General features: G+C 39.7%; 2 protein-coding genes across 5 annotated transcripts in view; both read right to left on the bottom strand.

Annotated features, from left to right (window-relative positions):
* Positions 1-403, bottom strand: part of CDAN1 (codanin 1) — a 17559-nt gene extending 17156 nt beyond the window's left edge. Inside the window, 2 exon segments of the mRNA XM_024732598.1 lie at positions 6-73; positions 303-403. Coding sequence (XP_024588366.1) covers positions 6-73; positions 303-392 — 158 coding nt within the window. The 5' untranslated portion in view covers positions 393-403.
* Positions 404-1686: 1283 nt separating this feature from the next.
* TTBK2 (tau tubulin kinase 2) overlaps positions 1687-16755 on the bottom strand; it is a 144633-nt gene continuing 129564 nt past the window's right edge. For all 4 annotated transcript variants that reach the window (XM_024732473.1, XM_024732474.1, XM_024732475.1 and 1 more), the window contains 2 exons: positions 10928-12201; positions 1687-8592 (listed from right to left, as the gene is read on the bottom strand). In XM_024732473.1, the coding sequence (XP_024588241.1) occupies positions 8130-8592; positions 10928-12201 (1737 nt within the window). In that variant the 3' untranslated portion in view covers positions 1687-8129. The remainder of the gene's footprint in view (positions 8593-10927; positions 12202-16755) is intronic.

Here is a 16755-nt window from a genome sequence, read left to right as displayed (position 1 = left end):
TCAGCAGGAATGGCACGAATTCCTTCCGCAGCGGCCGAAGTGAGATCAGCGCGGCCGCCTCCCCGGGGTCATCCTGAGAGAGAAGCAGCGAAGGGCGAGAGGGTCAGCTGCCAGCCGGGCCGCAAGCAGCCGGGGCCGAAGGGCGCGCTGAGAGGGGTGGGCGGCCGGGGGTAGCGGCCCCTAGCTGGAGTGCACTCGGCCCGGGCTGACAGCCAGGCACCCTAGAGGAAGAGAACGAGAGGGGTGGTACCTCCCGCGGGAAGGAGATTCGGGCCAGTCTGGGGGCGTGTCGGCGCTGTTACCTCCGAACTCTGGGCGCTGCGCGCGATCCACCGCACAGCGGCTGCGACCGACAGCTCCTCTCGCAGCAACGACTCCAAAACGGCCGCCATCCCGGTCCAGGCGCTCGGAGGCGATTGCGCAGGCGCAGGCGCCGGCGCGCCACAGGCGCCCGGGGGGCGGGGCGACCGTTGGGCCGCGGGGTGTAGAGGGCGGGACCAGGGCGGTGGGGCGGGACCAGGGCGGGACCGAGACCAGGGCGGGACCGAGACCGGGACCTGGGCCGGCGGCAGCGGCGCTTCAGCAGGTTGAGGCTCCGCCCAGGCTTTGGCTCAAGGCCGCGGATGGGTCCGCGGTACCCGACAAGAGGTACGGTGGTCCCCCAAGTGCAGCGCACCACTATCGGTGAGGCCCGGCCCTGGCAGCTCTGGCCCGAAGGCGACCTGCCGGGACTCGGGGACGCGGCGGGGGAAACCAAGGGCCCGGGAGAGCGGCCGGACGGTAAAGGTGAACGATTCTCCAGAGAAGATGCCTATATTTTCTACGATGAGCACATTCTTTTCTTTCAAGAGTCTTTCTAGGTTCAATCGTCACCACCCTAAAGAAGTTAGGCAAGGTCAAAATGAAGTTAAGCTAACTTTATCCTTTCTCAAAAGCTGAGTCTCCTGCCCATGCGGTACCAATGGTTTTCCCCACTCACCATCAACTGATTGATCATTTAAGACTTTAAGACAGAATTCTTGCAGGGGGTCTTTTTAGGATCCTCATCCCACAACCCTTAAAGTGCCTCCGCCCATCCTGCACATAGAATAGCCTAGTCTGTATCCCTTATACATTACACAAGGTTAATATGTGAGCTACTTTGCAGTTGAGAAGTTAACAGGCATATACATAATTAGCTTCTGGGAGTTTGAGTTATTTCTTAATTTCTCTTATTTCGAAAAACATCAGTCACCTCTTTGGATGTTGCTGCTCACTGAGAAATCAAGACAGGGAACCAGGCAGAGAAAAACAAATGGCACTAACATTCCAGGCCTGACCAAATCACGAAGGGTGAAGCAGTGCCCTTGTGAATGCCTCCTGAGAGTTCCCCTGGTTCAAAGGAAGGTGGAAAGGAGAGAATGGTGGGAAGCAGAAATCACTCCAGTGCTACAGGGACATTTCCTACAGAGAAGGAAAAAGAACCCCTGGTTTTTATCTGCAGGGATTGTGAACGCCTAGTTTCTATTCAGTCCAGTGCTTCTTTTTCTAGGTCACTTCTGGATGCAGTACTGCATTTATAGAACACTTTCTACTCCCTGTTGATCTTGTAACCTCTGGTGCATTCAATAACTTTATCAGAAAAATAATTTCCCACCTTTGAAATCCAAACCACCACACAAATAGAACTAGAGTTTGCATGCGGAATGAATATTTTATTACTAGATTATAAAAATAAAATACAAAATAATTTTAAAACAGAACTTAAAACACTGTACAAAGCTTTAATATGATACAAATGGGAAAATTAAATAAATAATTACACTTTTATGTACAGATGGCCTATACAAAAGCACTCCATGTTTCTGCCAATACTCTATGTCCTTGGTTGCCTGAGCAAAAATGCATAAAGAGGGCTGCTTGGAAGGGAAATGGATACAATACCTTTGAAGGTATTTCAAAGAGCAATTCTCATCACTCTGATTTCATGAAGAGGAGAAGAAAGGGAGAAAACTATGAAATTGTTAAATTACTCTAACTTACTGGTCTTGCTCGACAAGAGAGAATTCTTCTGGTTTGTGGTTCCATCTGATTTAAGAGCTGCCAATAGTTCAGAACTTTCAAGAATTATATCTAATTCAAAGCTAGGTGTTTCCCAACTCCCTCTTTTTTCCTAAAAGCTGTGAACTTGTATGTAAATGGCCCAGTGAAATTCAGCACTTGGTTATTTTAGGAAAGGAGTCAGAAGGAGGGGGGACCACGAACTGTGCATGAGAAATGAGGGAGCTCAAGCCTGGGTCATCTGTTATTTTCTTTACTCAGTTCATCCAATCCAATTTCAGAGCCCCAAATGGCACAGTGTTACATTTCCTTTAGCTTCCTATCTTTGTATCTCTGAATGCTTTTTACCTTAGTGAACTAATTTACCTAACTGGTGAATAGTTTAAAAAGAAAAAAATCCCAAGGGCTTTCCCTTCCCTGGGTTGATCCCTAAAATAAATCATATTCAAGCTCTGGTAGGTTTGTTTATCCCTTGTGGATGAGAGAAGAACACCCAGACAGACCCCAGGTATGGTGAAGTGCCGTGCATGAATTTTTAAGGATTTAAACTGTATATTTTAAGAGGGAAAAAAAAGCAACATATGGCAAGGGTAGTCTATATAAAAATTTGGTCTACCTAGTGTTTTTAACAGGGTGAGTGAACACTTATGTACACAATATGAGACAATATTAAACTACTGAAAAGATAGATAAAATTTCCTATCGTTAGTGTGTAAAATTATATCATCAGCAAATTCTATAGTCACGTGGGCTCAAAGGTCTGCCTCACTGAATCCTATTCTCTAGGTCAAGGAACCCAGTACCCCTGGCCCAGGTATCTGAGAGATATGTCAGTATCATCAGTGATACATACTGTGCCCGTATCTGTCACTTCAATTAAAGAGGCAGATCTTGTTAAAGTTCCACAGGGCAATGAAGAAAAAGGCTTCACATCCTTTACATGTCTCCTTAAGACCAAGGATCCAGCAAAATCTAAGGAAATATTCAAATCATTACTGAGTAAAGGTTTCGGCTTGGCTATTCAGTGTCTTGAGATTGTGTATCACATCAAGCAATTTTCCAAACTTGCTTAAGGGGAGTAAACATCAAGCTTATGTTTTAAAAGTTGGAGCAGGTATTCACAACTGAATTAGAAAATGTACTGATGGGTCAAGACTTTAATATCATCACTTCATGTCCAGCCAGGGATTTGATGTGTGCAGCATCCAATTCTCCTTAAAATGAAAAGGGAGATCCTTGTCCCATGTCCTGGATTTACCCTAAGAACTATAGGAATTCCCCATTTATCTCCTGCAGTTCTCCCTAGCAATGCTGGCAACAGATTCTGCAGGCTCCTGAGTCTAACTGGCTTAAATTTCTCATATTTCCAGAGGGACAGCCAAACTCTTGAGAATACCCAATGATATGTTTCCACACTACTCCCACATCCTTGAAGTATATACCAGAGTTCTATTGGATGAGGACAGGGAAGTGGGATGTCCTAACAACCACTTGGGGTTTTCAATGTACTACATCTTTCCATATGGTCTGAGGACTGGAACTGCCTCTGGTTCCCTTCTCTAAGTTAAGGTCTAAATATGCACCTGTGATTTCTGAACTTGGGTAAATATTGACATGTGAAGACTACCATAGTGGTTACATGCCTTAATCCATGCCATAATACTTTTTATATTAGAACACAGATAAGTAACTATTCTGCAAATAAACTGTCTACAGAACCAAACTCAAAACTATACAGTTGTCACCAACCGTTCTATCTCCTCAGTGATACAGGTGCTGAAATATCTCTCCCTTTAGGCAAAGTTCCAACACATCTGTGGTAAATACGTATAAACAGAAATGGGCAGATTTTAAAACAATGAACGCAAATAACTTAATTCCAAAACACATGAACATGACAGAAGAAATGGTTCCCTAACATATGCCACGTTTTGATAGATATCAAGGAATGAAAAGTTTTAAAATGTGAAAATTTTGATTTTTAAGACTAAATCTAGACTTATCTACAAATAAATGTATTTTCAAATAGCCAGAGTAAGATGCATTTTTTGCCCTAAGACACTAAATTCTGAATTCTGGATCCTGTTTCTCCTATCACCAATTCCTAATGTTAGATTAAGAATGTAGTTCCTAGAACAAAGAATCCTCTGCTCTTCAGGGAAAAAGCATAATGTTTTTAATTCAAAGCTACTGGATATAGAAAAACTAGTTATCGTTTTAACTGTCTGTGTCTGGGTTTATAAAACATGCACCAACACTTTTCCTTGTCAATTGAATATAACCATACAAACATTCACATGAAAATCTGTGGCCTGGAAGGAATCTCTGATGATTACAGAAGAACTTCAAATTCCCATGGTGGCTAAGAGCGAAACAGATACTGCACCCTAGTCCACTGGATTAGTGAGCAGCTGAGATTTGTTAAGTATTTAAAGCAATCAATATAGAGTAGATAATGACAACAGTGGGTCTCAATTACCATTTTGCCACTAATTTAGGACTTGATTAACTTGTTAACTCAAGAAAACCCCCCAAAAACCAAAAAGCATTCACTCCACAACATGCAACTTAAAAAACAGTAAATGTAACTATGCCACTGTCAGCAAGGCTAGCTTGCACACCAAGTTGAGAATAAGAGTGCCTACTTAAGACTTAACATTCGAAAATGTTTATAATCTGTGCTTTAAAGTTAAATTTGATATGACCCAATTTTCATTCTTTGTTCACTACACATTAAAGTGAAATGCCTTTAAGCTGTGCAAAAGACTGCTATGTGGAATTTTAACATTTCAAACAATCTACACCCTGGAGATTTGGCAGCATAATTTAGGAATAATGCTACCTAAAGGGACTGAACTGTTGCCAATTCCATCTTCCGCTCCACCCAAGTAACTCCAAAGACTAGACAAGGGAGGGTAAGGGCAAGTGTGACTAGGTAACTAGCCATTTTGTTGTGAAAGGAGAAACTAGGAGGCACCTGGTTTTCAAAAGATAATTTTAACTTCTGCCCCATACTACTCTTAATATAGTTTGGCTTGACTTTAATTGACGGCCATGTCCCTCACCTTAGGTAGAATAACCAAACTGGTTTAAAATCAGTTGGATGATCTATGTTTGTCACTGAAATCTGAAATATGCCATCACTAAAATTAAAAATAAATAAAAAAGAACTAACTAACAACAACAAAACCCAACTCATTTTCTGTATCATACTCTAAAATAAAACAAAAACAAAAATCCTTGTGCCAAAAGTGCTTTGCTCAGGGCTCTTTTTAGCCCAAGACATCTAAAATCTAAAAGAACAAACTGCTTTTAAAAACCGTAGAGTAAATCTCTATACAAGATAGTCCTCTTAAGTGTATCTATTAATACATGAGATATAATTAATCTGTCTTCTTTTGAAAGTATCAGAGCAGAAATATCTTTGGTTAACTCTTTTCTCTACATGAAAAATAAAATATTCTTACACAACAAGGCTGTTTCTCTCTGGATCTTGAGTTTGTCAGTGCCATTTAGAAAAGGGGGGCAACACAGTGGAAAAGCTGGGAGAAAAATGGAAGGAACCAAAAAAGAGGAAACATTCAGTTGCCAGGTTGCCAGTTTTGACTTCTAGCAGAGAAATGCCAATAAGAATAAAGTAGCACACATACTACAGTTTGCAGCCTCATCAGCTTTTCAAGTAGTTACCATGAGCACATTTCTGATTAGAGGGCTCAGGATTTAAAGCTGGCTACTTTTAGCACAATTTAGCTAATAAAACAGGAAAAAGATAATTTCTTAATTGTAGATTACTTCCCACCGCCCACCTCCCCAAGTGAGGTGAAAAGAGGAAAGCAGAATGGTAATTTGTAAGAGATTTTTTTAAAAATCAACTTATGTCAGACCCATGATTATCATCCCAGTTTATCCACTCTAACCATAAGGACAGAATTATGTAATTAACATGACAAATCTTTGAACCAGTATTACAAGCGAGTCCTAGTAATTTTTTCCCCTATTAAAATCTTTTAAAAATGAAAAATAACCTATCTTGGCTTGTTAAAGACTGCCAACCTTTGCATTATTCACAAGGAAGGCAAAAAGAATGTTGTGTCACATGCCAAGAACGTATTTTCAGAAAATGAAGATAGACAAGGCCCAAGTGTACACGAGGCACACAATAAAAAGTAATTTTACCATCTGTGATCTTGAAATTACAAATGGAGAATGAGAAAGAATGAGTTTATATAAGCATATGTTTCTCTATATATTTATAAATATTTATATAATTTACCATGAAGACATGCAAGTAGTGTTATAGCAACTATTATACAATATAATACAGAAGGATTGGTCTTCCAATATTACAGTCGCTTTAGTTAAACAGCAAATATGTCTTATCTATTGCATTCCTCTATAGTCTTGAAACCGGAGAGAAATTAAGATTCCACACTATGCTATATTTCTTATGGGAGACCATATATGCCTCAATAGTGTTTTGAGTTTTTGTTTTTTGTTTTTTTTTTCAAAAAGCTCAACACAGATAAAGAGAACAAGATAAGTTCAGTGCAGCTTCAGGGCAGCTTTGATGCAGCATTAGAATATGTTCACTTGGTGAGGAAATATCCTTCTTTTTTTCTGTTTTCCAATTCAACTGTATTAGGTTTGGCAGCAAACACAAGGTCAAAGACAAAGCACAGATGTTTGCTAGAAGGCAAATTTCAACAGCAAGCAGACCAATTTACCTGACCTTAATAAGGTCTTTACAACACAAAAACTGTGAGTATAAAAGAACTCATTTTAAAAATCTAGTATAATTTAACTTTTACTGATTCCTCTTAGCAGAAGAGTGAGATCAGAACAAATATGATCCTCCTTACAGCTTTATAAATTAAGATTACATGGAAATCAGGTCAAGAAGCCCAAATAGTCAAACTAAAGCACAGGTGAAGCAGGTAATAAAATCTTAAAAGATAAATATTGCGCCTAAATTAATTTTCTCAGATACTCATTCCTTATTGGCTAAATGTATAAAATACAAAGTTTGAGAATTTTAAGCCTCAACATACCTAATTTCTTCCTATTTTTCTTTCTAAAGCTCTAAAAGCATAAAGTCACATTCCACAGCAATGTACTTCCCTGGTATTGTCTCGGAGGTTGATAGTAGAAATAGTTGGTACCTAGAAGATTTAAGGAAGCAAGGTCTACTCTGGTCAGTTTTCCTTCCACAAGGAGGGAACTAACAGGGGAAAGAGGGTTCTTCTATCTTGAAGATATTACTCTACACTCTGTCCCTCTCCCTAAAGCACTGAAGCCTGCAAAGTAGTTCTATTTAGACTTTTCCTTCCTTTACCTAAGTTTCATCAGTTATTTTTCACAATAAAAATATACTGAGTTAACTGTTGCTCCAAAGAGAAATATTAGGGGATTTAGAAAAGTAATTGGATTTGAAATTCTCAGCACGTGCTGCCAAAAGCACGTTAGAATGTATTGTCAAAATAAGAGAGATTGGATCAGGTGACAAACACTAACTTTAAAAAATGTGAAATCCAGGGAGGGTACTAGGAATGAGGCAAAGTAAAGGTGTGAACTCTCAATACACCAGATAAACACACAAGCCAAATGTATACGAGCACTGGCTCCCCAGCAACACACTTCTTACATATTCTAATATCGGAGCAATTCTGACTCTCCGAGGTTGGGAAGTTTGGAAAGCAAATATTAAAGTAAGAAGTTTCACTTTTGCTATATAATCTTTTAGTAGAGCCTTAAAAAAAAGTAGGCTAAACCCCTTAAAATTCCAATCCACCCCCTACCTTCAACATTTTTGTTTTGAAGGCAGATAAGAAATGAGAGTTCATTTAGCCAGTTTCACCCCCTTGGATTTTGCTGGCTTGCCCCTTCCTATGCAAAGACATTGATTCCTGATCTGCTTGCTGCCTATCTTAGGTAATTTCTTATCATATATCTTCTTATAAATATTTTATCATGTTACTTTCTTTTGCAAGACAAGATCAACACTGATTTTTTTAAATAGACAGTACAGGGACACACATGTATCAGATTTAGGAGGAAGATCTCACACCTTTCACAGAGATGCAGCCCAGCTCCTATCTGCTGAGTTTACTGGCTGACTTACTCTTCCCTGGGGGGGCTTTAGTGCTGGCCGAGTGGTGGTGGAGGCTGCTGGATCCTTTCAGGCCATTCTTACTGGGTTTGCAGTGCTCCTGTTGGCAGGACCTCCTGGAGGAGGAAGATCCTGAGTGGCTGGGAGGTGACTTGCTTCTCCCCAGATGCGGGGATGAACTCCTCTGGTCATGATGGGGCCGTCCAGCCCTAGATGGTGAGGAACTGGATGTGCGAGGCAAGGAAGAGCTTCGAGGAGAGGCACTGGGACTCCTGCGAGGGACAACTGGACTCTTGGGTGGTGTTTTTGGGTTGTGAGGGGATCCTGGACTCTTGCACTGAGTAGTGCTCCGGGGTTTCTGAGATCCATTTTGAAGAATTTGGGCCAGGCGGGAGAAAAGGTCTGAGTCGGAACTGCTACTCCCTAGGACTTTATATCTGCGGAGCCTGAAAGAAAACAGAGAATAATTACTTTCATTTTAATTCACTTTAAGTGTGCCTAGAAAGTCACAATGTCCCAAATCATAATATGTATGATGTGAATCAAAATCAGGAAACAGAGGATGCGGAGTTACTCTTTCATATACCAGTTGTATAACCCTGGACAAAATTATTTAACCTCTTCCAGCTTTGAAGGGGAATATTATCTATCTCACAGGGTTACTGAACAGTCAAGTGCAGTAAAGTACTTAATTGGATGTCTGCCATCCAGAAGCACTTACATGTTGTTAAGCCCCTTCCTCCTATAGCATGTTTGCTCTTCCCATTTTAGAATTAACTTAATGAAATGTCTCTAGCATGTTAGCACATGAGGGAGTAAACAATTTTGTTTAAGGCTTTTAGGACAGGAATTCTATATATACTTAGGCAAACATTAAACTCCACAATGTAAGTCTTCAACAGTACTCACCAACAGCAGGAACTACAGATAAAAATATATTTCAACCTCATTTAATAATTTCCAAAAGAAAAGAGTAGTCACTGGTTTCTCTGGGCCTCAGTTTCTGCCCCTGACGATACCCTGAGATTCAGGAGAGCCGAATGCCTCTCTTACTGGCAACCAAGCCATCTAGAAAGTATTCATATAAATAGCAATGTCTCCTCTGCCCTACATATCTTTCTGTCTTGGCCTAAAATCCATTCAGTTTAAGAATTTAAACCTCAAACTGCTGACATGCCACTCCTTACAGAAGGAAATGGGAGAAGAACTTCCAAGTTGTATTGGCACCTGCAGGATGCAGGGGACATATACAGCCACCATCACCATCATGGATCAGCAACAATTTACTGATTTTTTCTCTGAATTTTCTCTCTTCTTCCTTCCCCACCATCTACTTATACTGACAAATGACATAAAACTCATTTTGGTTAAGCCTAACTTCATGGATCTTATTGTAAAAATTGAAGAATGGAATAAGATAATTCCTCTGTGCCAGGACCTATGTGGGAAAGTTGAGTTCTCACTGAATTCCCAGATGAGTTTCAGGCTGGTCAGCTCTGTAATATCTGGCACAATGCCACACATCTGGCTGTGTTATCAAGTTACCAAGTTCTACTTTGAGGGGACATGTAAAGTTGTAAATAGTAAATAGTAATTAAGATTTGTTTGTTGCAGTCCAAAGCAGCTCAAGCCACAGATATACTATCTCTATTAAGCACAGATGCCAAGCAAAAGGGGGGACGGGTGAATATTGTCCATGGAATCATCTTTTTAAAATGTCTCAGCTAAATGACTGCTGTTTACTCATCACCATTTTTCCCGTTGAAGTTTAGTTCCATGGTCATTTCAAATCCAGTGTTTAGTTACCTTTGAACCTGAAAGAAACCCTAGGGCAAGTCAAAACTAAACTTAACTTTAGGTAAGGGTAGCAAGTTCTGCTGGGTAATGATGCAGATAGAACCTCACTTTAATATACTTCAGAAATCCTTATAACAGGTGGAGGCCTATTATCTAGAACAAGCTATAATTTTCAGGTAAATTTATTTTGATGTCTACTTTGTTTTTGTTAAAAGACTATCCTTTTGCTTCTTCTCCAAGGGTTTAGACCATTCTACTCTGAAAAGTGAGTAATGGCTCCAAGGAAAGCACTCTTAATTGGTTCATTACTTCCCAATATTTTCCTCTCTTCAAAATATAATCACTCCATGGTCAACTACACATAAGAATATTTCAATAAACAAGCATACCACACAGTAAATATTAAGGCAATATCTTTATTATGTATGGTCCTGTATATCATCAGATGTAGGGTAACTCCCTAAAGGATTTTTTTGTTTGTCTAATTCATTATAATCAGATAAATTGAACTGTTACTAGGGTCCATTCATCATATTATAGACACAGTATCTTTCCCCAGAATTTGACATCATAATGACATCTGTTATAATGGGATTCTGACTGGACAAAACTAGAAAATTACCGAGTATCTAGTTAAAATGGACTGGGAAAGAGACATAACCTTTGTTGCATGCTAAAAAGCACTAAACAAAGCTCTAGACATATTCTACCTGATTTCCTCTTCCCAAAACCATGAGGCAAATGTTTTACCCATATTATAGATAAGGAAATTGAGGTTCACACTGCTAGAAAGTACGAGAGCTAAGAATTAACCTGGATCAAACTGACCCTTTCAACTACACTATGCTATAAGGCTTGGGAAAGGCAGGGAAGGAAGTAGATGATCAGAAGCAGGCAACAAAAAAATGAAACCAATGACATAATCAAGCAGACACAGAAATAATGCTACACACTTAACATAGGGAGAAGAGCACACAGCATTACCTGGCTTCTACTCCAGGCCTCATGGGTGGCTTTCCTGGTGGTGGCCGAGGCAAGAACTGAGATGAAGTTGAGCTGTTGATTTGATCTGTGTTGACCCATGAAACTGGCCTTGGAATTTTGCTCTTTCTGGACTGGGAGATGATGGGTGTCAGAAAGCTGTCTTCGGCTGACCTGCTCAGGTGTGAGTCTACAGCCAGTCTTGAAAAGGGAGTGAAGACTTCCTCCTCAGAAAAAGGAGCAGGAATAGTGGATAATCTCTCCTCTAGCAATTTATCAGAGGCACTTGAGAGGTCCCCAAGGAAAGACTTGAGTTGCCTTTTTTCCACCAGAAGCTTGACTAGATCTGGCTGATAAGCTTTCTTTTGGAGGAGCTTCTCTTTTGCAGAGACTGGACAGGATGATTCAAAAGTTGAATCTATCTCTTGTGCTAAAACAGGGATTCGGCTGTGTCTAGTTACAAAGGATGACCTAACCACATCCTTCCGAGATGGAGGACAATGTTCACTCTCTGAAACAGAATGAAATAGTTCTCCATTTCTAAGGGCAATTTTCTCTCTCTTACCCTCTTGGTGCAAAAGAGTAGAGAGGTCTCCTTGATGACTCAGCAAGTCTTCACTCTTGATGTCATCCTCCTTAGATATCTTACCTTTTTGCATTGCTGCCACCTGGCCTATCTGTCCTTCAACATGTTGGTCAATAACTCGTGGAGATATCGCTGAAGTTCCAACTGCCAAAAGCTTCACTGTCTCGTGAGTTTTGTCTTGATTTGGCACCACACTAAAAGTCTGTGTCTTTGTCACATCAAGAGGTTCAGTAGTAGCTGAGTGATCCCTTTCCACCGTCACCAAGTCTCCTGGGAGAGGGGAGATCTCAATATAAGGCTGCCCTTTACTCAACTTCTCATCTTCATTATCTGACCCCACAAGCATGCTTTTCTCTTCCGTTTCCCTAGGGAGACCCTCAAATTCTCTCACAGCCAGTCTGTTATGGTCAGGAAGGTCTTTTGGTCCCAGGTCTTGGGAGCTGTCACACTCTCTAATGCTGGGTAACATGTCATGACCAATATGATCTATCTGAAGCCCAAAGTCTGTTCTGTTTCCTCCACTAGGAGATTCGCGCTCTGTCACAACCAAGCCAGAGAAGCTCTCCCTTGGAGAGTAAAGTTCCACAGTGGGCTCCATGGGATGAAGGTCTTTCTTTTCTGGCAGCTGACCATAATGAAAGCTACCTGAAGTCGACTGTGTAGATGCCACAGAACGTCTAGGAATTGTAATCTGGAGAGAGAAGAGGAAAAAAGTTAAATGCAATAATGTGGAATTATAAAATGAAGATGTATGAGCTGAGAGTTAACACCTCAAATTCTAATTTATAAGAGGAACGCAGATCCCAACCAGCTTTGCCCAACTCATACTTAAAATGAACAATTCTGAATAAAAATGCATGATACTCAAGCTCCCCTACTCAGAAACTGTACAGAACAGTCCCCCTCTAGGTTCATCCCTGCCTTTTCTTTAGCTTGCTCTGTACTCTGGAAGACTGATTTCTACTGACTGCACTATCCAGGCTCCCTTGCCTTCTGATTTCTGGTTGTGTTTGCCCAATGGGCAGCACCAACAGAGAATCAGGGAGTTGGAGGCGAAAAAGATCTGGGTATTACTTCTCTCTGCTTCCTCCCGAGGGACTGCAGCTTTGGCGGTACATTCTACCACTCCTGGCCACAGCTTCTGTCACATGGCCCCCTCTCCTATAGCTATGACTCTTACCAGGTTCTGCTAACTGCCCCTCTTCCTTCTCTTTCAGGACTCAGAATAGGAATAGCTCCCTCTATTTCTGTTCCTGTTGGCTCTCTTAAACCCTACCCACACGTCTGTAAAAAGTTCCTTTCATTAGATTTTCTCCAAGTCCCTGTGAGTGTACCAGCTATTTTCTGCCAGAATCCAGATACAGAATCTTAGGGAAAAATTATCGGTAAATTATTCTAAGTTGAAAAACTCCAAATTTACACGCATTTGTTGTTTCCCATAAATTCTGTAAATCAATGTTATTAATATTTTCCTATAAGCAAACACAAAGATGTTTACTAATGTTTTATATCTTCTTTAATTTTTTAAGGTCCAGCCTATTATAAATGAAATTCTACCATCCTTCCACAGAGGTCATTTCAATTTTATGTGAATAAGATTCAATGTTTAATAAGAATGTCCTTTCTTTAAGACACCTACAGGACTTCCCTGGTGGCACAGTGGTTAAGAATCTGCCTGCCAATGCAGGGGACACGGGTTCGATCCCTGGTCAGGGTAGATCCCACATGCCATGGAGCAACTAAGACCAATGTGCCACAACTACTGAGCCCGCACGCCACAACTACTGAAGCCTGCATGCTCTAGGGCCCATGCTCTGCAACAAGAGAAGCCACTGAAATGAGAAGCCCGCACACCACAACGAAGAGTAGCTGCCACTCGCCGCAACTAGAGAAAGCCTGTGCGCAGCAACAAAGACCCAACACAGTGAAAAACAAATAAAATTAAATTTAAAAAATACATTAAAGACACCTACATCTTCACATTTGTTAAGTGACATGTAAGGAGGCAGAAAATGTCAACCAAATAAACTGGTAAGGAAAAAAGCCTTTTTGAGAAATTAAATAACTCGAAAATCATGTAATGAAGCCCATTAAGCTCTAATAAAACTATGGAAATTTGTCTGAATTCGAAGCCAAATGAATTTGGAGCTGTCATGGGAGATTTCACTTAGACCCCATCTCTAGTCCAATGACACCAAGAAACCCATTTGGTTCTAGAGTCAGATAAGTTGTTTAGATCTGTTTCTCTGTGTGTCAGGAGAACAATTAGGTTTAAGAACATGCAAAGCTTACCCTAAGCCCAGCCCAGGGAGAAAACACCTAACTAATGTCCTGGAATAGCTCCTGAATGGAATCAGTGTACTGAGGCTCTGTCAGGTTAATCCAAGACAGGCTAGGTTCAGACATGAATTCTCACAATAAGCCCAGAACTACAATGACCTTGGGGAAAAGGCAGTAAGTTCTACTGGTGCTGTCACCCTTTAGGAAGTCACCTCATACCTGTACCTCTCTTTCATTATACTAAATATAGGCAGATGGCAATTTTCTAGTATTTTTAAAAATGATATTGAAACTTAAAATTTATAGTTATTTACTCTTCAAAATTTACTTTTTAAGACCTGAGAGTGATGGTGATAAGAAAAGCAGTTATGAAATTATATTAAATACCAAATAACTAGGGAGATGACTATATTTACATTCAAAATAAACCAACAGTCATTTCATTATTATATGTAATTCCAAGTACATCAGCCAAAATGAAATCAGCATTATTTACAAAAATAACACTCCACTGGTCTTCTGAGATTGAAGCTAGAGAATCAATGCACTTCTGAGCCTAACTCATCTGGATTCGGGATATAAATGTCTGTGTATGTATGGTATGAAAAAAGAGATGATAATCTTGTATATAGAAAGGATATATGAACCACTGGAGAGAAGAATTAATTTTCTTGAAAAGATTCTGAGCAATTATGAGAAACTGCATAAATTACTGTAATATTTATATAGCACTTTAATTTATAAAATATTCCTAAAATCATTTTTACTGATTCCATTTCATACCTACCCGGTATTTTAATTGAGTACTTTTATTAACACAAATTTCACAAATGAAGAAAAACACAGTCAAAAAAAGTCAGGGACAGGATTCTAGGATTTTGAGAGTCCCTCACAGCAAAACCTACTTACTGACATGTACTACACACTCTCAAATGAAGTCTGGGAAACTGAGTCTGCAAAAAAAAAATTAAAAAAAAAAAAAAACATTATCTATCTAGGTGAACAAAACCAAAGATCAATAGCTGCATACAGAGAAAAGAAAGCTAATTCTAAGTATAGCTAAAAACAGCTTCCTTAACATTAGACTATAAAGACACAAAAGCAATTCCCATACTTGGGACACTCTATAGACTGAATTAATGATCTGCCAGTAAGCCATATACATCCTTTATATGTTTAATTCTTCTAATTCACAAACATTTCATCAAGGCATGAATTCAATCATTTCCTTTCTTCTGTTCTCTAATTGTATCAGGTACACCTTTCTATAGAATTAGAAAATCACCTCAATGTTTTCCATTTCTTTCAAATTTTCTTATTTTTTTTCTAGTACTGAATTTGACTAACATCAGTCTCATTACTTTTTGGTTCAGATAAAGCAGCCTCATTATTTTATAGTTACCCCATGTTCAGAACTGGCCACACAGGCAAGAGACAATAAACTGCAAACCAACTATTCACATTTTAACTTACAAATTATCCTTTCACTTTCCTCTCATTCAAAGATAGTAATGCTGTTAAGATAATAAAAACCTTGGTAAATTCAACATTCATACCAAATAGTCTCTCTTCCAAATGAAAGGAATATGGTATATGAAATATCTATATTTCATTTTGTTTTTCTGGCAAACAATTTAGAAGAGATATAGGTAGTAGGATAATTTATTGGTTCCTACTATAGCCAAGAGTGACTGAGTTATTCTTGGCCTAATTCCAGGCCTATTAAAAAAAATTAAATTTTAACCATTCAAATTTCTTTGGGCTATTTAAATTCCACTGCAGACTTTTGTTTAAAGCATCTTTATATAATACTTTATACAAGTGTCGAAAACTATGAATGAAACTAAGCTACTATTATTGAACCATGTTTTTATGTACCAAATTTTTATTTCTATAAAGACAGTACACAGTTGCGGTAACATGTGCATATTAAGAGGCCATACATCCTAAAAGAATATCTCACTCTCTCACTCTTCACCCCTGTCACTTACTCTGACCACATTTATGTTGGTTACTTTTGCTGAAGATATTGTTATTTTGTGGTTTGGCTTATGTGGATAGATATGAGGGCTGATGCGGTGGTAAGGAATGGAGAGGGCAGAAGTCTTTGTTTACAGAGGTGGGTAAAACTGAAAACCTGAAGCCTCAAGACCTAAGTAAATGAGAAGTAAAAGTTGTTTTTACCCTTCCCCTGTTATCCCACTCCTCAGAGACAGTTACTCATTATTATTAGTTGAATGTATATTTAAGGGAATCTGAAGTTATAAAAATTTTGTAGAGGTACTAGGAATCATAAATAAGTCACAGCTCACACCCAAAGAATAGAAGTCCCAGAAAAGACAGATTGAAATAATATTTTTTGGCTGGCCTGTAATTATATATCACATACATGGCTACAGGATTTAATAGTCACTTTTCAATCCCCTTCACACAATCTTGGAAGACACTTTGGGGATAAATCTACTCCAACTATCCCCAACTTCCACAACCTATAGATTTCTATCACAGCATCTACAGCACTTAAATAGTGAGGAGAGTCACTGGGCCTTGATGCCTAGCACAGTACCTGACATACAGTAGATGCTCAATAAATGTTGAATATATGAGTAAATCAACCACTGGACACTTGGGTTCCTTCTATGAAGCCTCTTCCAAGTGACAGTCCAGTCTTTTATTTGAACACTTCACAAATGAGCTTTTTTTACTTCCCAAGTCGGCCCATCCAGTCTCTCATCCTTTCTGACCGTTCATGGATTGAATTACACCATCAAATATAATTCCAGAGATGTAATCTCATAGAAACAAAACTTTTCTATAATTATAATGACCCAACTTTCCAGATCAAAAATAGAAATCCATGGGGCTTCCCTGGTGGCACAGTGGTTGAGAGTCTGCCTGCTGATGCAGGGGACACGGGTTCGTGCCCCGGTCCGTGAAGATCCCACATGCCGCGGAGCGGCTGGGC

This window comes from Neophocaena asiaeorientalis, unplaced genomic scaffold, assembly GCF_003031525.2.
Source record: "Neophocaena asiaeorientalis asiaeorientalis breed wild unplaced genomic scaffold, Neophocaena_asiaeorientalis_V1.1 scaffold119, whole genome shotgun sequence".
In the NCBI taxonomy this organism is placed as follows: Eukaryota; Metazoa; Chordata; class Mammalia; order Artiodactyla; family Phocoenidae; genus Neophocaena; species Neophocaena asiaeorientalis.
This window is presented reverse-complemented; position numbering and strand designations above follow the sequence as displayed.